Source organism: Rhinatrema bivittatum, chromosome 4 (genome assembly GCF_901001135.1).
Source record: "Rhinatrema bivittatum chromosome 4, aRhiBiv1.1, whole genome shotgun sequence".
Classification (NCBI taxonomy): Eukaryota; Metazoa; Chordata; class Amphibia; order Gymnophiona; family Rhinatrematidae; genus Rhinatrema; species Rhinatrema bivittatum.
In genome coordinates this window covers 114,079,896-114,104,925 of record NC_042618.1, presented here as the reverse complement: position 1 = coordinate 114,104,925, position 25,030 = coordinate 114,079,896, and the positions used below count along the sequence as shown (strand labels likewise).

At 43.6% G+C, this 25,030-nt stretch overlaps 1 protein-coding gene across 6 annotated transcripts in view; it reads left to right on the top strand.

Moving 5' to 3' along the window:
- PSEN1 (presenilin 1) overlaps positions 1 to 25,030 on the top strand; it is a 68,396-nt gene that overhangs the window by 27,379 nt on the left and 15,987 nt on the right. For all 6 annotated transcript variants that reach the window (XM_029598709.1, XM_029598706.1, XM_029598710.1 and 3 more), the window contains exons 7-9: positions 2,934 to 3,032; positions 12,809 to 12,895; positions 13,838 to 14,014. In XM_029598709.1, coding sequence (XP_029454569.1) covers positions 2,934 to 3,032; positions 12,809 to 12,895; positions 13,838 to 14,014 — 363 coding nt within the window. The remainder of the gene's footprint in view (positions 1 to 2,933; positions 3,033 to 12,808; positions 12,896 to 13,837; positions 14,015 to 25,030) is intronic.

Sequence of the window (25,030 nt, the reverse complement as noted above, 5' to 3'; positions counted from 1 at the left end):
AATCCTTTTTTAAACACAGCTATACTAACTGCGCTAACCACATTCTCTGGCAACAAATTCCAGAGTTTAATTGTGCGTTGAGTAAAAAAGAACTTTCTCTGATTAGTTTTAAATGTGCCCCATGCTAACTTCATGGAGTGCCCCCTAGTCTTTCTACTATCCGAAAGAGTAAATAACCGATTCACATCTACCCGTTCTAGACCTCTCATGATTTTAAACACCTCTATCTTATCCCCCCTCAGTCGTCTCTTCTCCAAGCTGAAAAGTCCTAACCTCTTTAGTCTTTCCTCATAGGGGAGTTGTTCCATTCCCCTTATCATTTTGGTAGCCCTTCTCTGTACCTTCTCCATCGCAATTATATCTTTTTTGAGATGCGGCGACCAGAATTGTACACAGTATTCAAGGTGCGGTCTCACCATGGAGCGATACAGAGGCATTATGACATTTTCCGTTTTATTCACCATTCCCTTTCTAATAATTCCCAACATTCTGTTTGCTTTTTGACTGCCGCAGCACACTGAACCGACGATTTCAATGTGTTATCCACTATGACACCTAGATCTCTTTCTTGGGTTGTAGCACCTAATATGGAACCCAACATTGTGTAATTATAGCATGGGTTATTTTTCCCTATATGCATCACCTTGCACTTATCCACATTAAATTTCATCTGCCATTTAGATGCCCAATTTTCCAGTCTCACAAGGTCTTCCTGCAATTTATCACAATCTGCTTGTGATTTAACTACTTTGAACAATTTTGTGTCATCTGCAATTTGATTATCTCACTCGTCGTATTTCTTTCCAGATCATTTATAAATATATTGAACAGTAAGGGTCCCAATACAGATCCCTGAGGCACTCCACTGTCCACTCCCTTCCACTGAGAAAATTGTCCATTTAATCCTACTCTCTGTTTCCTGTCTTTTAGCCAGTTTGCAATCCACGAAAGGACATCGCCACCTATCCCATGACTTTTTACTTTTCCTAGAAGCCTCTCATGAGGAACTTTGTCAAACGCCTTCTGAAAAATCCAAGTATACTATATCTACCGGTTCACCTTTATCCACATGTTTATTAACTCCTTCAAAAAAGTGAAGCAGATTTGTGAGGCAAGACTTGCCCTGGGTAAAGCCATGCTGACTTGTTCCATTAAACCATGTCTTTCTATATGTTCTGTGATTTTGATGTTTAGAACACTTTCCACTATTTTTCCTGGCACTGAAGTCAGGCTAACCGGTCTGTAGTTTCCCGGATCGCCCCTGGAGCCCTTTTTAAATATTGGGGTTACATTTGCTATCCTCCAGTCTTCAGGTACAATGGATGATTTTAATGATAAGTTACAAATTTTTACTAATAGGTCTGAAATTTCATTTTTTAGTTCCTTCAGAACTCTGGGGTGTATACCATCCGGTCCAGGTGATTTACTACTCTTCAGTTTGTCAATCAGGCCTACCACATCTTCTAGGTTCACCGTGATTTGATTCAGTCCATCTGACTTGCCGACCTAGGCCTATGCTCAGACCAGCAGACCAATGCTCTCATTGTCTCCTAGCCTTATAACCTCTGATATTCTGTACTTCTTAATCACTAAAGCCCATGCAAAGATGTTAAGACATTTTAGTGCCTCTCTTGAAACATGCATTTCTAAAATCAAACATCAAGCTGTTTTTGGTGCCATCCAGTTGCTAATCCTCCATTTCTTCATATATATATAACTAGGACTGGCACAGAAAAGAGTAATCTCAACATGCTTTTAATAAAACATTATGTTGTGTGCTTTATATACAAAGCATAATTCCGCAAAGTGCTTATATTGTTAATGAAATTTAGTCCAAGCATTAATACATGCAGCCACTGGAACCAATGGAGCAATTGTATTTTCTCTGCTCTGCCTGTATTCCCCTCCCCTCCAAAACAGAGCAGGTCACATTTCTACATATCTGATGATGAAGGGCCAGATGCACTAAAGCGTTTTCCATTTTGTTTCAATGAGAAAAATGCTTGGGAGATAGGACCCAAAATATAGTGATAGATAAGTGACTGAATACAAATAGAAAGTAGATCAGAAGTGGCTAGTGCATCAAATCTGTCTCCATTTTATGCAGATCTCTCATATGCATATTCATACTGGATATCCTGAAAATCAGGCCTATTTGTGGCTCTGGAGGACCAGAGTTGGCCACCGCTGAGAGAGTGTCAGTAATAGCTTGTTGTGATTGCCAGTGAAATTGAAGCCACTCTGCTGGCATTAATTACAAATTGTGGCAACTGGTAAGGGTGCTGTATTTTAAAAAAGAAAATGTTGTCATAAAACATCTTTTATTGAAGGTAAACAATCTGTTTCATATTTAACCTATTTGCAATAGAAAAAGAACAAAGCTATCTATTTTTTTTTCTACCCAGCCCACCTTGAGAGGTCACAAAATGTGATATACCACTTCAGGTAGCTTAGCCCACACATTTAGAACATTTCAGAGCTATTCTTCAGAAATCATCTGCCTTTCATTTTCAAAAAATTCTCCCCAAACTTTCCCAAATAGGTCAGGTTTATTTTAAAGTGTTTTGTTGCAGTCATTTCTTTGTAGGTGGACATTTAGTCAGTCATATGTTTCTGGGACCGCTATATTTTTAAGAGCATATTCAAAAGATATTTAATCTTTAATTATATAAAGCTAACCACAGAATTGAATTGTGTGTTCAAACCTCTGCACCCTTCTCTCAGGCTGCCTGCTTTCTTCAGAAGGTTTAAAGTCGCACTGGTCTTACAAAGCTCTAGGAAACCTCACAGATGTGGTATTTTCTTCATGGCCTTCTTGGAAGAAAGCAGAGAAATGTAATAGTTATGTCACTTCTGTCTCTTGAATTCCCTTCATATATTTAATTGGAAATATTGGTGTAAATTGTATTTTATTTTTCCTCTTTTCTTTGCAGATCTTATTGCTGTCTTGTGTCCGAAGGGACCACTTCGGATGCTGGTTGAAACAGCCCAAGAAAGAAATGAAACACTCTTCCCAGCTCTAATTTACTCTTGTAAGTGTTTTTTGTCTTTGAGGCTTCTAGCACAAGTTGAGTATCTTTTCTGGTCTATTGTACCCTCATTCTCTGAACATCTGCATACAAAATGAGTGCCGACCATCCTCATTCCAGCTGTGCTGTAACTGGTCCCACAATAGAAAAGGCAAAGAAGAGGAAATATATTGTTATCCTTGACATTCAGGAGTCTGTTTATAGAGATGTATTTGGGGCAGTCTAGAAAAACCAAAAGACAAATTTTTAAAGTCTGGTTGGAAATAATATTCTGGATTTTAATTTTACAGGGCTCTGTCTCCCTAAAGATCTAGTGATTCTAGTAGGTCCTCTTGCTCCAAGCATAGTCTGTTCCAGAAACAAATTTTGCCTGTAGTGCATTTGCTCATAGCAGTGTCACCAGGAGCTAGAGCTCATTCTTGAAACCACCTCTAGAAGCTTAGATTCATTCAGTGTAGTATATTTTATACCAGGGGTGCTCAAACCAATCCTACAGGCTAATGAATATGCCTTGAGATTTATTTGCATGCACTGTCTCCTGTGCATGCAAATATTTCTTACATATATTCATTAGGGATATCCTGAAAATCTGAATGGCTGGGGGACTCGTAGGACTGGATTGAGTACTCCTGATTTATACAAGGGAAAACTGACTTTCTGTATGAGAGCATTATATTGACTACCTTTTAGTGCATTAATAGATCTGAGGCGAGAGGCCTGGTTCAATAGTACTGGGAGAGCAAAGTAGAGGTAGTTTTTAGGTCTTGTGTGCCTGATCGTGTCTTTCCATGTTATTTATCATCTGTGCATGTGCAGAACCTTTATGAGCATAACTTTCTTGACCAAAGAAAAGTTGCAAGGCAGTGAGAAAGTTACATATGTAAATTTCTAAGCATGGAAATACAAATAGAACAAAAGAGCAACACCTCTCAGTAATGGTGTTTCATTTTTTCTTGTTGGTTATAATGAAACAAGTGTGTGAAATGTCTGCCTAAACCCCATTATGATTTGCCGAAACATGGACCATGTTGAGTCGTGTTTAAGGTTCTTTTCACCACTCAAGATAAGTGTTTTTGTTTTTCAGCAGTACATTTCAGCAAATCACTTTGGGGAAAATGCTTCATGGTTAACTGTTGGGAAAACTTTTTTTTTTTATACACATTTTCTTATGATAATGAGAGGTTAGGTAAATGATTTGAGAACTGGTGCTTAATACTGAAACCCATTGCAGGCAGGAGACAGGGAATTAAATTATAGCACCTTAATTGATCTGTTACCATTTCTCCTTTTAAATGAATAAAAAGTATATAAAGTAATATTTAAGAAGTATTAACAAAGGTTTTTGGTATATGGATATGTTGTCCCCTACACCTCATTTTTTAGTTGGTATAATGAATTTGTAAGCATGTGCAGGTGAGAGAGGACACACACAGAAGAGTAGGAAGAGGTGGCAGGATCAGCAGGGCTGTCAGTTCCTCAAAACTTGCCAGCAGAAGAAGATGGTAGTCATATCAGGAATGATGGGGTTCCCCAATCCCCCATCAGCCAAAGACATCCGCTGTCTCCTACTGCCACTCTCCACTCCTTCCCCTCTTGATATGGTCACAGGGGCCAGGAGTATAGAGGATGCTTCAGACAAGGGAGGTGGTAGATAGTGGATGAGAGGGGTAGAAAGTGGGTGGGAGAAAAGGAGCGTTAGAAAGAGGAGTTGAAGAAAAAGGTGCCAGGGGCCAGGAGGACAAAATGCAGGGAATGCTTCAGCAGGGACAGTGGAGAGTAGAAGATGAGTGGGTAGGAGAAGAGGAAAGAAGTTGAAGATAAGAGAGAGCTGCCTGGGAGTGTGGCATATTCAATCACCAGGAAATAAATGCAGCAACTTGTATTCCTGCCAGCCACCCCCACAAAACAAATAATTGGTTTGGTTGGGGGGGGGGGATGTAAATACAGGATAACTGTATTTTGTCCCTGGTGTGTAATTGCTGGAGATACTCTGGAATTCACCTTTCCAATCTTGTCTGTTGTACTTACCTTCTTCACTCGTTTTCTATAAATGTTAGTAAGCTTGATGCCAATATTCAGCTGCCAAGCAGCTCGACTAGTTAACCGGATAAACATATCAAGCTAACTAGCAGGGTATATTCAGCAGAGCGATTGCACAACCATAGGCAATTAGGACAACCAGAGTTAAGCAGCTAATTCAGTATATCGGAGTTAGCTGCTTAACTTATGTGGCTAACTCCACTCCTCCCCGAAACGCCTCCTGACCACCCCCAGAACAATACCGATGAATGCTGGATAACTTAAAAACCTAAGTAGCTATGCTTGAATATAATCAGTTAAGCTTTAAAGTTTTATCCATTTATGTGTACCAAGATAACTTGCCACTCTACCAGGTATGTTCAACATATATCTGGTTAAGTGGCTGCAAACTAAAAAAAAAAACAAAACTACTACTCTGGGGCTTTCCCCAGCCCCCACTCCTGAAAACACATAAAATAATTGTTGGCATCGTGCTCGATCCCTTCTCCAATCTCCCACGAGCCCGCCAAATTAAAAAAAAAAAAAAAAAAAAAAATTCAGCAGATGCTAGTGACCTGAGTCTGCCCCCACTCCTTTCCCTTGTTTTCAACTTAAATCAAGATCCCTTCCCGGTTCCCCGAAACCCCTGCCGGGAGCATGATAATCACACCCTTCTCTGTTCTTTTTCCTGTTCCACTATGTCTCTTTTGAGATGAGGCAAGCAGAGCTGCACAGTACTCAAGGTGTGATCACACCATGGCTTGATAGAAAGCATTATGATATTCTCTTTTTTATTCCTTTTTGGTAATTATGTATTTAACTAGTAGAAATATCACCATTTAAATGCAGGTCTACCTGTGTGTTAGACCTATTGGGCAACCAATATTTAAGAAAATGAAGAGACCTTCATATGTAGAATAAACATGAATTTTCAATAATGATTCCTGGGTATAATCATTGGTTTCATACAATGTCCATTTTTTAGGATTTTGACTTGCAGTTAACAAAGAATATGTATTATTCACTTATTTGATTCTAAAGCTACTGACACTGTCCTGTGTTTCAGTCTCTGCTTCTGGGAGATTGTCAGGCCACCACTCTTGTCCCACATTCCTGTATAGTGAAAAGGACAGCAGCCATTTTAACTTCTATATTTAGTTATAAAATGAACCAATGACTAATAAAGATGGAGGTAATCAATGGGTGACTGAACTCTAAATCAGAAATAGTAGGGGGTGGCATAACACAGGACAGTGTTGGGAGCTTTAGAATCAGATAAGCTCAAGTTCAGGGTATTGCATATTGTATTTTTAACTACAAGTGTAAATCCAAAAAAAAAAGGGCATTTTATGAGACTGATGGTTACACCTGGGAATCATTATTGCAAATTTAATGTTGATTCCACATATGAATGTCTCTTTATTTCCTTAAATACTGGTTGCCCAACAGTCTTGTTTGTTTTTTTGTCCAAAGTCCTTTTCTTGGGTGATGGCTCTTAATACGGAACTCAGCATTATGTTCTTGTACTCTGGGATTATTTTTCTTTGTTCATCACTGTGTACTTTTCCACATTAAATTTCATCCACCATTCAGATATCCAGTCTGGTCGTGGAAGGTCCTTCTGCAGTTTCTTAACTTTTGCTGTTTTTAATAAGTTTGTGTCATCTGCAAATTTGATTCTCACTTGTTCCCTTTTCTAGATAATTTATGAATATGTTAAACGGCACAGTTCCCTGAACGTACCCAGATCAGTCCAGACAGTGGGTTGTGTCTCCCTTCCAGCAGATGGAGTCAGAGAAAAGCTGAAAGGGTGCTCTCTTTTAGCCTGGAGTGCCATCTGTATCCCTTCAGTATTTCTCTGACTCCAGCAGATGAAGGTTGCAGAACATGAGGTTCCCCATTTCAGCTACAGCAGGATAGAAGTTTAGATTTCTCTCTCTCATTCCTTCTTAAATTTTTTCACTGTCTGGATGGATCCTTTCTTAAAAAAAAAAAAAAAAAAAAAAAAAAAGGGTTTGTGACTTCCCTATTACCTGGCATTTTTCAGAGTAGATTTGGTAAGTTTTTTTGTACTTCCTTCTCAGGCTTATCTGACTTCCAGGGGTGAATGTTGGTGGTCCAACAGCTACCCCCTTATTATGGCCCGCTGCCCTGAGACTCCGCCTTCCTCGGGGTAGCGCTAGAGAGAGGCGACATTCCTCTGCTTTTTGTAAAAAGCCAAGTTGTTGTTTTCTGAGCGGAGGTTCTCTTACCTGCTCCTGCCAGACTCCGGGGGTGTTTCTCATTTATTACCAGACTTTCCTTTCCCCCATGCTGCGCTCAGAGCGATGTGCTGCCTGCGGAGAGCCCAGGACGCGGCTCTCCAGCGAAGGCATTTGTTCGAGGTGCCTCCCCGGTGGGGAGGATCTCTCGAAGCCGACTGGACATTCGGCTTTGTGCTCACTGGGGGGCCGGCCCCGATTCAGTCTAGCACGGGAACGGCGGCCATTTTGTTTTCAGAGCCGGACGCTCCTAGGCAGCCAAATGAGGATTCAGACGATGGTTTTTCTCCTTCCCCACTGGTTTAACTCCGGTTAACCCCAAGGCCAGGGGACCTTCCTACCATTCCTCACTCAGGACCTCCATCGGGACCTCCACCCCCAGCCTTTTTTTCAGCAGATTTTGTGCTTCTTTTACACAATGCTTAGTTGGCCAGTTTGGAACAGCGCCAGGATGCATCTTCAGGCCCCCCTCCTCCTAAGGTGATTAGATTGACAGTCCGCGGCAATTCCTCAGGGGTCCTCCTGAATCAGGTTGGTCCCCTATCCGGATCCTTCTCCCCAGGGTGCTCTGGGGCTGGACCAGGATGATCTGACTTCTCACATGCACATTTATTTATTTAGCATTTTTTATATACCGAGGTATAGCAGAGTTGCCTTCACTCCGGTTTACAATTATAACAACCTGTTACATTAAAAAGATTTAAAACATTTACATTTAACAAGATGAGAACTGTCATATAATATTAATATAAACAAGGCAAAATATACCAAAGGATAGGTACATTGAAGACTGAGTTAAACTGAGTTCAATCATAATAGTAGAACAGTAGTAGACATCTGTAGGAGGCAGGATACGTTGTCAGTGGGGAGGATTGAATGATAGGAAGCTATGAAAGGCTGTGGTATTATGTTTAGAGATCATTGTGTAAGCTGACATTATGAGATTGGCAGAGTAGCCAGGCTTTTAGTTCTTTCTTAAAAGATTTAGGGTTTTCTTGAGCGGAGAGGTATTGGGGTAATGAATTCCATAACTTTGGACCGATGATGGAAATGGCTCTGTTTCTGGTGGAAGAGAGTTTGGCATGTGGGAGTGATGGAGTCACTAATTGTAATTTACTAGTTGATCTTGTTGTGCGTGGAGAATAGTGGATATGAATGATGTCATCAAGTGCTGTGTAGTCTGCTTTGTAAATTGCTTTCTGGATTGTTGAGGACTTTAAATTCGATTCTTTTTTCAATTGTGAGCCATTGTAATTGGTTGAGAACGGGTGTGATATGATCGGATTTTCTTTTACCCGTCAGGACTCTGGCCGCAGCATTCTGTAGAAGCTGTAAAGGTCTTAAGGATGACTTAGGTAGGCCAATTAGCAGAGAGTTGCAGTAGTCCAAACCGGAGAAGATTAGGGCTTGAAGGATGGTTTTGAAATCATGGGGGTGAAGCAGTGGTTTTAGGTGTTTGATTACTTGTAGTTTGTGGAATCCTTCTTTTGTTCTTGTAGAGATGTGTTTTTTATAATTTAGGTCATTATCAACCCAAATGCCCAAGTCTTTAACGTTGTCTTTGAGTTGGATGAGAGTATTATCGAATTGGAAAGGTGGGATAGTTTTTGGCCTGGCGTTTTTTCTGGAGATTAGTATGCATTCAGTTTTGTTCATATTTAAACACAATTTGAGCTGGAATAACATGTTTCTGATTGTATAGAGGTGTGAGGCGGCTCTAGACATTGTATCTTCGATGGAGGAGGAGATTGGAATGAGAATTTGAATATCATCGGCGTACATGTAATACGTTATGTCAAGTTTAGATAGGAGATGACATAACGGAATAAGGTAGATGTTGAATAAAATGGGTGAGTGCCGATCCTTGTGGTACACCTGTATCGAGGGGGATGGCATTTGATAATATGTTGTTATAGGAGACTTTGAAATATCTGTTTTTAAGGAAGGATGAAAACCAGCTTAGGGTTTTTCCAGCGAGCCCGATGGATTCAAGACTAGATATAAGCAGATTGTGGTCCACGGTGTCGAAGGCTGCGGAGAGGTCTAGAAGAATCAGTAAGTATCCTTTTTTGTTCTCGAGACCTCTTAGAATGGTATTGGAAAGGTTGAGTAAGAGGGTTTCAGTACTGTGGTTTTTCCTAAAGCCAAATTGGGTGGGATAAAGGATTTTGTTGTCAGCTAAATGATCGTTGAGTTGTTTCAGTGCCGCCTTCTCTGTCAATTTGGCAAAGAAGGGTAGGTTCGAAATTGGGCGGTAATTGTTAAGGTCATCTGGGTTGAGGTTTTTTTTTCTTTAAAAGAGGTGTGATTGTAGCGATTTTTAGCATGGGAGGTAGCTCGCCTTCTTCTAGAGATTTGTTGATGATTGCTGCAATTGTTGGGGCTAATGGATAAGCAATTTCCTTAACTCAAGTGGGAATGGAGTCTAAGTCATGGCATGCAGGGTTGATTTTTTAAATCATTTTTTCAGTTTCTGTAATGGAGATAGGTCTGAAGTCAGGCCAAGGAGAGTTGCTATTTGATGAAGTTTGCATTTGGAAGCTTGATGTAGAGTTGAGGGAGTCTGTAATTTTGGAGATTTTGTCCTTAAAGAAAGTAGCTAAATCTTGGCTTAGGTTTTTTTTGGTGATAGAAGCGTTGGAGATGCAATTATCTGTAATGAGGTTATTTACTATGTTGAACAAGGATTTCGATTTGTTAGTGGAGTTTATTATTTTTTTACCATAGTAGTCTCGTTTTGTGTTTTGGATTGATTTTTTGTAGGCGGCTAGTTGTGTGCGGTATTTCTGTTGTGTTGCGGGCAGCTTGTTTTTTTGCCATTCTTTTTCGATTTTCCTGAGGGCAGTTTTCATGTTTTTTAGAGTGGGGTTGAACCAAGGCTAGGAAGGCTTCCACTTCCATCTCCTATGTGCGGGTGTGGAAAGTCTTTGAGGCCTGGTGTGAATCCACAGGTGTATCTCCATGTCGCGCTTCAGTTGTCCAGATACTATCCTTCTTACAGCGAGGCCTGGAGAAGGGGTTGGCATACAATTCCCTGAGGGTTTAGGTGGCAGTCCTTGGTTCCCTCGTCCATCACCTGGATGGAGCTCCTCTTTCGTCACATCCTGATATACTCCGGTTTCTAAAGGAGTTCGGATTCTAGGTGGTCCTCCTTTCGAGCCGCTGAGAAGAGCTAACCTTAAAGACCTCACTTGGAAGACAGTTTTCCTGGTGTCATTCTGTTCTGCCCGCCAGATCTCGGAGCTTCAAGCTTTTGTCGTGCGGGGAGCCTTCCCTCCGTTTCACAGATTCGGGAGTATCCTTGAGCACAGTTCCATCTTTCCTGTCAAAGGTGGTCTCTGCCTTTCATTTGAATCAATCGGTGGAGCTACCATCCTTCCCTGATGAGGATCCCAGAGAACTTAGACGGCTCGATGTCAAGCATGACCTAATTCAATATCTGGAGGTTACGAATGAATTCCGCCTATCGGACCATCTCTTTGTCCTGTGGAGTGGACCCAAAAAGTGGGAATAAGGCTTCTAAAACCACAATTTCTCTCTAATTAAAGGAAGCAATCTCTTCAGCGTACGTTGGTGCTGGTTGGCCACCTCCAGAGGGCATCAAGGCTCTTTTGCTCCGTGCTCAAGCAGCTTCCTGGGCAGAAAGCCAGGCGGTCTCGCTGCAGGACATATGCAGAGCAGCTTAGGCGAAAGATAAGCTCTGCAGCTGAATTTAGGACAGATTGCAATGGAAAGTGATGACTTGCTGAGAAACCTGTGAGGAGAGGGAGGATATGAGTGGATAAGGGCTCTGATAGTATGTTCAGAAAGGAAAGAATGGATTTTGGTAATGTTATAAAAAAAAAAGATACCAAATATCAAAAAGCACCCAAAACAATTTTTGGGGGAATCACACTGTAAAATCCAATTCACATTCAAAAAACCCCCTTTTTGAATTATTTTTAATAAGATATTTGAACGTTTAATAGCTCACAATCTGTGAATCTTGTCAATAAACCAGCGTTGTTCATGCAGGAGGTCGGCGGATCTAGTGTCTGACCCAAACCAACCTCACTGCTGAAGGCTGAAAAAATTTTTTTAAGAGACGGAGGGCAGGTTTCATATATATGAGTTTCAAGCCCCAGCCAGGGTGTACTCAATTCTGTATATATAATCATAAACCAAACCACCACCGTCCAATTTTTTAGAAAACTCTGTACAGATGACAGAATGTAGAGATAGGGGAGGGTGAACTTGATAGTAGATTGGTTTGCGACAGGGAATAAGATTCAGGAGGATTAGCATCAGGAATAGATGTAAAGTTAAGTAAATATTGTTTTAGCCCACTATTTTACTTTACTGCCTATTTTAGCACATTGTGCATTGTATGGGAGGAAGAATGGCCTAGTAGTAAGAGCAATGGCTGAAAACCAGAGTCCAAATCCCACTTCTTCCACTAACATTGCTTAGGACCTTGGGCAAGTCATTTTATTTCCTCATTGCCTCAGGTATCCACTTAGATTTTAGGCTCTTTGGGGCAGGGGCTTATCTGCTCAGTGTGCCTGCTTTTAGTCATGGGGGAAAGAGGCATTCCTGTAGGCATGTTTACCGTACTATGCATGCAAGTTTTCAAAGGTCCTTGTGCTATTGTGCCCACTTTGTACTTGCTAATTTTCAAAGAAAAACAGGGGTAAATTCTTTTTGAAAAGCTGCGCAATGTACTTGCATTAAAAGCGTGCACGTAATTTGCAACCATACAGGCTATTGGAATATTGCCCGCCTGACCCTAGGGCAGACCCAGTGGCTCCATGGCAGCGCTGCCTGTGATCATGTGCAAGGTCCCTGAGTCTTCTGCTCCCTGGATCTACTGGAGCTGAGGAGGCTGTGTTCATGGTCCCCCTGAAGAAGGGTGGCAGTCTTAGTCATTACTTAAGGCTGACATCTAGTGTCAGATTCAAGGCCTGTGATTGCAGGGCCAGAATGAACTTGAGTGCCTGGCCCCTAGCCAGGTTCCTCGCTACAATGACCAAATGAAGTATGTTGGGAGGCAGCAATAAAATAGGGGGAAAATCCCCAGGTAAGTTGAGTGAAGGTTTATAGCACCAAATCCCTACCCTGGTTCCAGCTGATCTAAAAGTACAAAGCAGTAAGATGAAACTCCTGGAGTCACAAAAAAATTGCCCCCTTAAAATATAAAATTGAGTTCTTGTTTTATCTACTTCCAATTTTCCCGCAGGAAAAACTACTTAAATTATTTAGACCATCTACACTGAAAAATAATCTGATCCAACACAGAAGTGGATATTTTGATTTATATCTGAATATCAACAAATGCCAGTGTGGTGTGGCGTTTTTTTTTTTAATTTATTATTTTTAATTTTATAGCACCTAAAGGAGTCACAATTAAAAGGTTAACCAATTAGTCACCAGTTTTTTTTAAAAGGAAAAGATGGCTGGGAGACATTGGTATTTTGTTCCCACATCTTACTCTGTTTACCAAGGCTTTATTTTCCTTAACAGCTACGATGGTTTGGCTGGTGAACATGGCAGATGCAGATCCAGAAGCCAAGCAAACCACTTCAAAGGGCCCCCGCTATGCTGCACAAGGTAAGTTTAGAAGGCTTTCTAGTCCAGATACCTCCCTATCATGTAACGCTAGCTTTTTTTTTTTTTCATGAAAACCTTATTGCAGAAGAACATTCTCCTCAGTTTTATTTGTTGGTTAGATTTTTTTTTCATGTCCTCTGTCTGGCACGGAGATGAAACGGTCCCGAAAAGCAGTGGCAAGGCTGACCTGAAAATCAGAATGTAAACATAATTTGCTTTGATACAAAACAAATTGCTTTGTTATTAAACATTAGATATGTTCCCATAAGGCCCACAAGGCATGTTTTAATACCCAGTTAATACACATCGGATCAAATCTTGCTGCAGTTATAGAACATAGGGTCGGCTTTTCCATGCAAGTACTAGAGTGTCTGCTTAAGGCAGCATAATGCTTACTGTTGGGTCTGGCTCAGTGGCAGTGCTGTGCACGTCCACGTGGGAGGGACCTGGCTACAATTCTTAGCTCAGATCGTTTGCTCCCTGAGTGGGCTTGGGATGCTGCAATAGACTAGGAAGTTGGAAAACACATGTTGCACATGTATTTGCCTATGGCAATTTAAAATCTGAGGGCAGCGATGGAGCAGCTCTTCATTTGAAACTAAACATATAAGCTATATTGATTGAATCTTTGTCAGAGTCCCTGGAATTATCTGGCCACAAAACTTGGAATTTGGTGGGTCAGTGCAAAACATCAGTTGAACAACCACAAGGAAATGGTTTGCCATCAACATCCAGGACATCAAAATGTAAATATTTCCTGGTATTCAGCATAAAGTGCAGCAAAAGTATTTCCATACTGTGGTGGCAATAGGTTGGTTGCATGATTGTTCTCAACCAGATGTTTATAAGGAAATGTTAAAGATGCATACACAGAAAACAAACATTTTTTAGCTGCTTCATAATAGGACTATATATATTAGAATATTGTCCTCTTCTGTCCAGGCACACCAAACCAAAGAAGAAGTGGTGCTGTTAATGACGATGATGATGGAGGCTTTAATTCACAATGGGTAAATCAGAGAAACCAAACAATAGGATCTCATGAATCAACACCGGAATCACGAGCTGCTGTCCAGGCAATCCCGAGTAATGCCTCAACTGCTGAAGATCCTGAGGAGAGTGAGTAGCTTTCAACTGGGAGGGTGCCATAAGCAGTGTCTCGTTTAGGAAAAGATGTTTTGTAACAGTTTTTATAACTTGAGTAATGTCATTAAAATGGGACCCAAGGTCATCTGTGGTCTATTTTTGAGTTTTGGTTTTGAGTGAAGAAGTAGCCTAGTGGTTCGAGTAGCAGGCTACGAACCAGGAGATCAGGGTTCAAGTCCCACACTCGCTCCTACTGACCTTGGGCAAGTCACTTTCCCCTCCATTGCCTCAGGTACAAACTTACGGGCCGATTTCAGTAAAGTCCGCACGCGCACAGGCCACTTGCCTGTTTGCGCGATTCAGTATTTAAATTAGGCCTGGCAGTAGAAACGGGCAAAAGGAGGCGCTAGGGACACTAGCGCGTCCCTAGAGCCTCCTTTTGGCCCGGAGCGGTGGCTGTCAGCAGGTTTGACAGCCCACACTCAATTTTGCTGGCGTCGATTCTCGAGCCCACTGACAGCCACGGGCTCGGAAACAGGACACTGGCAAAATTGAGCGTCCAGTTTTCGACCCAACAGCCGCTGGCTGACTTCAAAAACCTTCTTTTTTTTTATTTTACTTTTTTTTACCCTTCGGGACCTCTGACTTAATATCGCCATGATATTAAGTCGGAGGGTGCACAGAAAAGCAGTTTTTACTGCTTTTCTGTGCACTTTCCCGGTGCCCGACGAAATTAGCGCCTACCTTTGGGTAGGCGTTAATTTCTGAAAGTAAAATGTGCGGCTTGGCTGCATATTTTACTTTCTGAATTGCGCGTGAATACCTAGCCGTCAACATGCATTTGCATGTTGAGGGCGCTATTAGGTTCGGCGGGTTGGATGCGCATTTTCTGCCCCTTACTGAATAAGGGGTAAGGGAAAACGTGCATCCAATGACAGGTTAACTGTATGGGCCCGTTAGATTGTAAGCCCTCTAGGGATAGGGAAATACCTACAGTACCTGAATGTAATCCGCTTTGAAATGCTGAAAAAAGTGTGAAAAGCGGAATATAAAAAAAAAAAGTTTGCTGATCACAGAATTTGGATGAGGAGTCTGAAATCCCACAGTGCCATCCCTAAAAGTACAATGAAAGAAGGCTGAAAGGGTTTTCTTTGGCTCTACTTGGTAGCACTGGGGTCTCACAGGAATGTTGTGCAAGTTCTCCACATGGTTTTACAACTTTTCAAGCAAATTAAGTGTTTGTTCAAATCCTTACTGCTTCTCAATCCTAGAGTGTGATCTTGGGGGAGTTACTTTACCTTCCTGTGCCTCAATTTTACCTAACTGATACTATAATAGTATTGTGATACCTATAAATGTGAACATTTTGAGGTCCTACTTGTGTATATGGCTCTAGACAAATCTAGAATGATTGTTGCCTGAAATCCTGAGGTCTAAAGAGCAATATAAACCTTGCATTGATATTGAGTAACCTCTCTAAAATGCATCATCATGTCTGACAACCTTGTTAAAAAAGATTAAAATTATTCTTTGTTTTAGTAATCTTTTTAGCAGTACAGTGAAAAACTTTTGTATGCAGTCAACTGGCAAATAAATATAGGCTTTGAAACAGGTTTTAAAAAATACCATGTTCTTGGGGGGGGGGGGAGATTGGCAATCCTGGAGTGTCATCCAGATTGTGAGTTTGATAATCCACACAGAACCTCTGCACATGCGCTCTGCTGTGGCAAGAAGCCCAGTTGGCACAGTCTTTGGTCAGAAGAAGGGTGCCTTTTTGAACAGTGGTGTGCAGAAGTATATTTGACTCCTTGTGACTTTAATTACAGAACGTTTGGGGGTTGTTGCAGCTTGTTCTGTGGATCCCCAAGACCACAGTTCACATGCACTTAATGCAGATATGTCTGCCCCAGCTTCTGAAGCTGTTATGTGGTAGAAACCTAAGACTCTGGAGTAAACATTTCAAATCTTCCAAACTGTGAATTACTGAGAAAGTTGTCATATATTCAATTACTGGTTGAATATTCATTTCAGCAATATCCACTATTTAAGATGGCTTATAAATAGACTACTGCCGTTCATCTTCAGTTTCTTCCCTGCTTTCACAAATAGTGCAACTCTACATTTTCTTGTATGGTCTATAGTAAACAGGGGGGGGGGGTGTTATTCCTTGTACAGGCAGGGAAGGAGGGTGAGGGGAAACATTTATTTTAATAGTTAAAGATTAATCTCACTAAAACTAAAAAGAGAGGGCCAGCCCAGTGGTTTGGTGGCAAGTACTGTGACCTGCCATGAGAAGGACCTGCATTTGAGTCACTGTGCCAGCCAGGGCTTGAGGATGCTGGGAAAGAGGGAGTCTTAACACTCAGCTGCTAGCGGTCCACATTAGCTGGTTTGTGGCCATACCCCTCCCAGCAAAGAAGAGTCCCTGCACTTGCATGTGGGATATAAAAACAGCAGGGAAAATGCCTGAGTAGTTGTGAATGAAGGTTCACGAGCGCCTCTACCGTTTCCAATTCAGCCGAAAGGAAGAGAAGGAAACTACTGGGACAAAGAAATAAGTAAATAAAAGGCATATTCAAGTAATTGAAGCATACTTCAGTTAATTAGGAGGTAATTTTCAAAGGAGTTATACAAGTAAATGTAACATACTATCATAGCAATTTTCAGAAGCCCATTTACATGCTTAAAGTGCACTTGTACATGTAAAACCTATGGACAACTCAACAATGAATATTGGAACAATTTTCAAAAGCCCACCTGCGCATAAAACCCAGTTTTAAGCATGTAAATTGTTTTGAAAACTAGCCCCCCAAGTGTTTGTTTTTGATCTTATCCAGTAGGCTGGATGTTGCAAATTTCATAGCTTGCTGTGATGATACAGATTTCTTCCTAGGGAACATGATGTAAATCTGTTGTCCTCTTTGATTCAAGTGAACCATATAGACTGATTAGATGCAGGCTTCAGTATATTCAATTCTGAGCCATTCATGCAATAAAACTACTTCGGATGATAGAGAGCCAAGTTCTACCATTAATAATAAATCATGGGTCTTTTTTTTTTTTTTTTCTCTTTATATAGGAAAGTAAAACCTCATATTTTATAACTGATTGTAGCATTTAGTTCTCTATCACCAGAATGAGTTTTACATGATAGGTTTGTAAAGCATGAAACCTGTTTTCCCTCTATGTACCTGGATCAATCCAGACTCCTGGGTATTGCCTCCCCTCCAGCAGATGGAGACAGAGAAGTTTTGACAGACTCTGCCCTATATTCTAAGGTGCCACCTACAGTCCGCCAGTATTTCTCTGTCTCCCGCAGATGGTGGAGGTGCAAAACCTACAAGTCTGTACTTTTTACTTAGTGTAAAAAAAAAAGTAGACAAAGCAGGGAGTTTGTTTTCTTGACCTTAAACTTAGGTCTTAAAAAAAAAAAAAAAGACAAGATTTTCTTCAGCCTCCCAGGGGGTTGTCAGGTCCTGAGGGGGACCATCCTCCCTGGTGCTTGAAGCAGCTGCGGCTAAGGGTGGAGGGCCCTATTACCACTTTCAAGCAGCGCTAAGTGTGATTCCAGGGAGCCCGGCTCACTCACCCCAGAAGGACCAGGACCCATAAAAGGCTGCCAGGCAAGTAAAAAATAAATAAATAAAACATCTTTATTTTCAGTGCTTGGACTCTCCCTTCCCTCGCTGCTGCTGCCGGTCGTTTCGCTGCAGTTTTCACCGCTCCAGGTCGGTTTTTTTTTCTTCCTTTAATGATGCCGCAGAGATCAGCATGTCAGGTATGAGCGTCTTTCTCGGGACGGCCTCTGTTCCTCATGTCTCCCCGGGGGGGGGGAAGGAACCTCCGCTGCAGCCAGGGACGATATGCAGAGCGCTCGCAAAGCTTCTACAGGGGTTAGTGGACTGCGGCCCCCTTCTCCTGATTTGTTCTCGCTGAGCACAGGAACGGAAGCCATTTTAAGCACGATCAGAGCAGCGACGCGAGCCTCAGTGGGGGAGGGGATTTTCCCGCCTTCTTTATTCCCGCAGCAAATGGCCCTCGGGGGGGGGGGACACGAACCAACGGGGCATGCCTCGCCTGTGTCTGAGGAGAGCCCCAAGGGGGCTTCAGACTCCTCCTCCTCCTTCTCTTCAGAGTTTATTTTGCTGCTTCATAAGGCCTTTAAGGCCAGGAAGTCAGTGAAAAAGCAGGCTGGGGCAGAAATCTTCTTTTGTGGTGCCAATTTTAGTTTCACAGAAGCAGTCCAAACGAAGGGGGGAGTGCTGGGTCTGCAAAAGTGAAGCGCCCTTTACGGTCCATGGTGCCCCATACAGACAGATTCTTCCTCACAGGTTTCAGACCCTGCAACCCAAGCCTCCGCTGGGAGTAGACGGGGATGCAGATCAACAGCAGGATTCAGTCCGCAGCTCCCATATTGTGGAAGGAGACAACCCGAAGGTGGTCCGACTTTTTAGAAAGGATGAGCTGGGTCTGCTTATCCCTGCAATACTAGGGGAGTTAGGCATCGAAGTGCCGCCAGAGGAATCCCACAAGGAAATCAGTTGTTGCTGGGACTGCGGGGTCTGACCACTTCTTTTTCTTTTCATTTCTCATTTACTGACTTGCTGTTCAGAGAATGGGACACAACTGATCTAGGGTTGAAGGGTAGCAAAGCAATGGATAAGCTATATCCTCTGCCAGAGGAAGCTTTAGATCTTCTTAGAGTTCCCAAGGTGGATGTGGCAGTGTCAGTAGTCACCAAAAAGACCACCATCCCGGTCACAGGAGCAACAGCCCTCAAGGACTTCCAGGATAGAAAGTTGGAGCTTCAGCTCAAGAAAATATTTGAAGTCTCGGCACTGGGAGTGCGAGCTGCCATGTGCAGCAGCTTTTCTTTGAGAAATGGCCTTCGATGGGTGCAACAACTGCAGGCCAACGCCATTCTTTCAGAAGGGGAAGCGCTCCAGGTGGGCCACCTGGAAAAGCTGCAGTCGCTTATAGTGCAGATGCTCTTTACAACCTGTTGCGGACTTCGGCCAGGTCCATGGTTTTGGCTGTCTTGACACGAGGACATCTGTGGTTATGGAACTGGTCTGCGAATGTTTCTTCTAAAGCTCAGCTGGGCTCTCTGCCTTTCAAGGGCAAGTTGCTTTTTGGAAAGGACCTGGAGGGCATGATTCAATCCCTGGGAGAGAATAAAGTTCATCGATTGCCAGAGGATAGACCCAAGTCAAGGGGCTCCTTTTCTACTCTCTCACTTCCGTGGGAATCAAAGATTTCGAATGCCCCGGTCTACCAGTTCCTCCTTTAGGCAAAATTCGAGCAGACAGCAGTCCTGGTCCCAGTCCTTTCGAGGCCGATGCTTTGGTAGAAACGGTAACCCCCAGTCTGTGCCTGGGGTGAAGTCTCCACAATGAAGGGACACCTTCCATTCCTCGGTGCCAGTCATAGGGGGCAGACTGTCTCTATTTTTCGAGGAATGGGCCAAATTGACTTCGGACCAGTGGGTCCTCACCGTAATAAGACAAGGCTACGCTTTAGATTTTGCATGTCGCCTTCGGGACCAGTTTCTAGTCTCCACATGCGCTTACATGGAGAAATGAAAGGCAGTACAAGACACCTTGCAGCGCCTTCTTGAACTCTGCGCCATTATGCCAGTTCCTCCTGCGAAACAGAGAAGAGGCCGCTATTCCATTTACTTTGTGGTACCCAAGAAAGAGGGGGCCTTTTGGCCCATTCTAGATTTAAAATGGGTCAACAGATGCCTTCGGGTGCCCCGCTTCCGCATGGAGACTTTACGATCTGTCATTGCCTCAGTGCAAAAGGGAGAGTTTCTGGCATCACTGGATCTAACTGAGGCATATCTACACATCTGCATCCAGGCCGCCCACCAGATGTTCCTCAGGTTTTCCATCCTGGGACGTCATTTTCAGTTTCGAGCTCTGCCTTTCGGGCTTGCCACCGTGCCCAGGTCCTTTACCAAGATAATGGTTGTGATAGCAGCACAACTCCGGAGTGAAGGATTTTTGGTGCATCCATACCTGGAAGACTGGCTGATTCGAGCAAAATCTGAGTTGCTTTGCCATGCAGTGGTCCACAGACTGCTTCAGCTACTGAGATCGCTCGGTTGGGTGGTCAACCTTGCCAAGAGTCGTCTGGTACTCTCCCAGTCCTTGGAATTCCTGGGGGCCCTGTTCGACACGCAACAGGGGAGAGTTTTCCTTACCGCAGAGTGCGTTTGCAATTTGCAGGGACAGGTTCGAGACTTTTATTGTCCAAGCATCCTCCCAGAGTGCAGGATTACTTGAGGGTCCTAGGATTGATGACTTCCACTCTGGAGTTAGTGCCATGGGCCTTTGCTCACATACGTCCTTTACAGTCAGCTTTGCTTTCTCGATGGAACCCAGTCTCCAAGCAATTTCATCTGCCCCTTCCTCTTACGGATTCTGCAAGGTCCAGTCTCGGTTGGTGGCTTCTCTCGGACAACTTAACCCTTCGGAGTTCCCTTGGTAGTGCCCGAGTGGACAGTGGTTACCACTGATGCCAGCCTTTCTGGCTGGGAAGCGGTTTGTCTGGGGAAATCCATGCAGGGGCAATGGTCCCAGGAAGAATCTCAGTGGTCGATCAATCGTCTGGAGACCAGAGCCATGTCTTTAGTGTTACGACCTTTCCTTCCACTCCTCCAGGGGAAGTTGGTCAGGGTACTGTCAGACAATGCGACCACGGTGGCTTCTATCAATCGCTAAGGAGGGCCAAAAGCCGACCAGTGGTGGTGGAAGCTCCACAGCAGATAAGCTGGGCGGAGCAGCATCTGGTCAGCATTGCGGCGTCTCACATAGTCTGCGTGAATGTTGTCAATGCCGGCTTTCTCAGTCGTTACCATCTCGATCCTGGGGAATGGGATTTGGCCGACGAGGCTTTTCAGCTCATATGCGACACATGGGGCATACCCAGCATGGATCTGATGGCGACATTCAGGAATGCCAAAGCCCCGCGCTTCTTCGGTCGCCGCAGGGAGACAGGCGCAGAAGGGGTAGATGCCCTGGTTCTTCCCTGGCCGACAGAAGTCTTGCTGTACGTGTTTCCGCCTTGGCCTCTGATCAGCAAAGTGCTCAGGCGAATAGAACTCCACCCGGCAGAGGTAATCCTCGTAACGCCAGAGTGGCCGAGGCGTCCTGGTTTACGGATCTGGTCAATCTGGTGGTGACAGGGCTCTCCCGATCTCCCGGACCTTCTACATCAGGGGCCTATCTGTTTCGAAGAGGCTGATCGCTTTTGTCTAGCGGCATGGCTTTTGAGAGACAGCGCCTGAGGGGCAAAGGTTATTCTGACGTGGTAGTGGCTACACGTTTTTGAGATCTCGTAAAACGTCCACCTCCCTCGCTTATGTCCGGGTGTGGAAAGTCTTTGAATCTTGGTGCGTAGAATGTGAGGTTGTTCCTACCCGGGCGTCGGTGTTGGATATTTTGTTTCCTACAAGCCGGACTAACCAAGGGCTTATCGTGTAGCTCCCTGAGAGTGCAGGTGGCAGCTCTTGGTTGTTTACGCAGTTCAATACAGGGAGTAGCGTTAGCTGTGCATCCGGATGTGGCTCGTTTCCTTCGGGGAGCAAAGCACTTGTGTTCCCCAGGCAGACAGCCTACCCTTCTTGGAACCTGAACTTGTTTCTCACAGCTCTGTGTGCTGCGCCCTTTGAGCCTCTAAAAAGGGCGACGCTGAAAGATCTCACGTTTAAAGGTGATTTTTCTGGTAGCTATCACATCTGCTTGTAGGGTGTCGGCGCTCCTGCAGAGAACCTTTCTTGAGAATTTCTGATTCTGGAGTTTCCTTAGGGGGACGGTTCCTTCCTTTCTTCCAAAGGTAGTTTTCCTCCTTTCAATTGAATCAATCAGTGGAGCTCCCGTCCTTTCCAGAACTGGACCGGTCGGATTCCCCTTCTAAAGACTTAAGGAAGCTGTATGTTCGCAGGGCTTTGCTGCGTTTATCTAGAGGTTACAAATGCTTTTCGTATGTCTGACCATCTTTTTGTGCTGTGGAGTAGTCCAAAAAGAGGTAATATGGCATCTAAGACAACGATAGCCCGCTGGCTGAAAGAGGCTTAAGTTCAGCGTATTTGCTGAGTGGTATACCCTTACCGATTGGACTTTGTGCCCATTCTACCTGTTTGCAGGCAGCGTCTTGGGTGGAATGCCATCAAGTCTCACCACAAGAGATTTGCAGGGCGGCTACGTGGAAGTCTTTACACACCTTTGCGAGGCATTACTTGACTGGTTGTCCAGGCCCCGGGTTCTGGGGGATTTGGAGAAGGTGTGCTCCAAATGGGCGTCTCCAGGTCCCACCCCAGGTAAGAAAGCTCTAGTACATCCCAGGAGTCTGGACTGATCCGGGTATGTACAGGGAAAGGAAAATTGGTTCTTACCTGATAATTTTCGTTCCTGTAGTACCACAGATCAGTCCAGAGTCCACCCGTTTTATGCATAGAGGTAACGGAGAGTCCACTCCTTCAGCATTTGTTTATTTCTGGTCTGCAGATCAATTTTGTTCAATGTTCAACGGGTTCTGTTCCCATTTGGGATTAGTGAGCCAGTTCAGGTAATGTGTTAATTGCATATAGTTTGTTTGGTTTTGAACCATTCTGCTTTGATACTGAGTAATACTGATGGACTGTAGGTGGCACCTTAGGATATAGGGCAGAGTCTGTCAAATCTTCTGTCTCCATCTCCTGGAGGGGAGGCAAAACCCAGGAGTCTGGACTGATCTGTGGTACTACAGGAACGAAAATTCAGGTAAGAACCAATTTTCCTTTTCGGATCCTGACCTGTCAGAAGAAAGCTTCTCCATAAGAAGCACAGATATTACACAGATGTTCAATATCCTGATTGTACTCGTTTGTTTTCTTACAGCAGTACTTTTAAAATTTCATTCTAATGTCCCAGATGACATTTGGACCCAGAACAGAGAGAATAATGCAAATTATTTGCCTTTGTTAAAGCTGTATGATGATTCATTTGGCAGATATTGTTTTTCTTTTTCTAGCCTCTTGAATCCTGGGCATCTAGCCCATTTGGAACCTGCTTTTAACACTATCTGACATAATCATTTATTCCATTTCACCCTGATACACTGGTCCTGTCCCAACAGGTGGATTGTACCCCTCTACCAGCAGATGGAGACATAGTGCACTGGTTTCTCCAGTGACATTTTACTACTATGTATAGGTAATGCAGCACAGGGAGGAATCCAGTATTCTCTATCTCTAGAAGATGGTAGGAAGAACTGGTGCTTCAGCAATTTTTTTTTTTTTTTTTGAAAACTGTTTTGGACCAGGCCACTGGTGTGCTAGTTATTGTGAGTCCAGGAACAGGAGTTCTCAGTCCTGGAGGGGGGCTTGATAGAACCCAAATGGGAAGGGGATATTCTCCTTTAAAAAAAAAAAAAAAGAGAAAAACAGGAGTAAAGGAGAGAAACATTCTTTAGGTTGGTTTATTGCCTTTGGCTTCTTTAAAGAATCCTCCTGGATTTGTCCTTACTAATCATCCTGTTCCCTGGCCTTCCTCCCTATGCCCTGCTTCTTTGAGTTAAAGGTCTAAGTAAAAGAAATTAATTTAAAAAAAAAAAAAAAGAGGAGCGGGCTGTTCAAGACAGCAGAACTTTGAGCCTTTGATTAGGCAGTCTCTTTGGGGGAGAAGAGTTCTTTACTGGCTATTTGCTGGGTAAATGGCCTTTTGTTAGAGGAGGGCTCTGGGGCCTCAAATTTGTTGATTCAGCCGAGGAGGTTTTGGATGGCAATATGGACAGGCTTGGAAAGGGCAGATGCTGTTGGGTCTGCGGCTGCAGGTAGTCTGCGTCAGTAGCCGAGCCCTGTACCTTTTCTGCATCACAGCAGCGGAAATTCCCGGCAAGTGCTTGATTGCCTTGTGTGGAAGGAGGGTTTCTAAGTCCATTCCATGCTTGGTGCAGCTTTCTTCTCCTGACTGTGCATTGGGGCTGCCACGTTCTGCGGTTTCCAAGGCTGCAGTTTTGATGGGAATGTCAGCCATTTTGGACCATGCTTCCATGGCCATTTCGGAGACTCAGCTCCAGGGCGAGCCTCTGCAATGGATGAGGATGCTCCTCCGGCTTTGGTCAGCTAGTCAAGAATCTAAGCCTCAGAAGCTTCCTGATTAAGCCATGCTCCTCTTATCAGTCCACAAGAGGTCGAGGTCCGTTTCGGAACTTCAGGCAATATAGGCTGGGAAAGTAGTTAGATTTTTTTGTTCTGAGGTTTTCAGGCTTCATAAAACAAGGATCAGCCCTTTTGTAGCTTCTGCAAGCCACAGCCTGACTCTGGTGCCTCTTCGGGAGGCAGTAAGTCTTGTCCATGAAGCTCAGCAGGTCCATTCTCTCATGATGCCAGTGGGGCAGTTGCCTTCAGCTTTTTTTTTCCTTTTTTTTTTTTTTTTAAAACCAGGAGTGGACCTATATTACCACAGACCAGAGTGTGTTAGAACTGAACTGTCTTGGCTATTCCCTGAAACTTTGTTCCACTGTTCTCAATGCCTTTTATGATCTCTTCCTGCACCTCTCCCATAAAAAGGAGGGCAATGGAGACTTTGATGTGACTTCAACTGCTAAAAGCATTGGTGCCAGTTTCATCCCTGGAATGAAGTGAGGACTCCCCAGAAAGGATGGTTCATTCAGATAAATCACAAATGGATGAATTCCAACCTCTGTGTTTCTAATTTTCAGATGCAGATACTTTGTTCAGTGCTTTTGACGGTTTGTCAGGACAAGTTTCTGTCCTCCTTGCATGTGTTGGAAACTTACTTCCATATTCCTATTTCTCAGGAAGACCAAAAGTACCTCAGTTTTTGTATCCTCCAGGAGCATTTTCAGTTCTGGGTTCTTCCTTTAAGACTGGCCATGGCACTGCGAGTGTTCACCAAGGTCATGGTGGTGGTTGAAGTAGCATCACTGCAGCAAAAAGGGATCAGGGTTCATCCTTACCTAGACGAATGGCGGATCAGGGCCAAGTCTTATCAAGAAGGTATTCAAGCATTTGCTTAGTGGTCCAAGTTTTAGTTTGGGCTG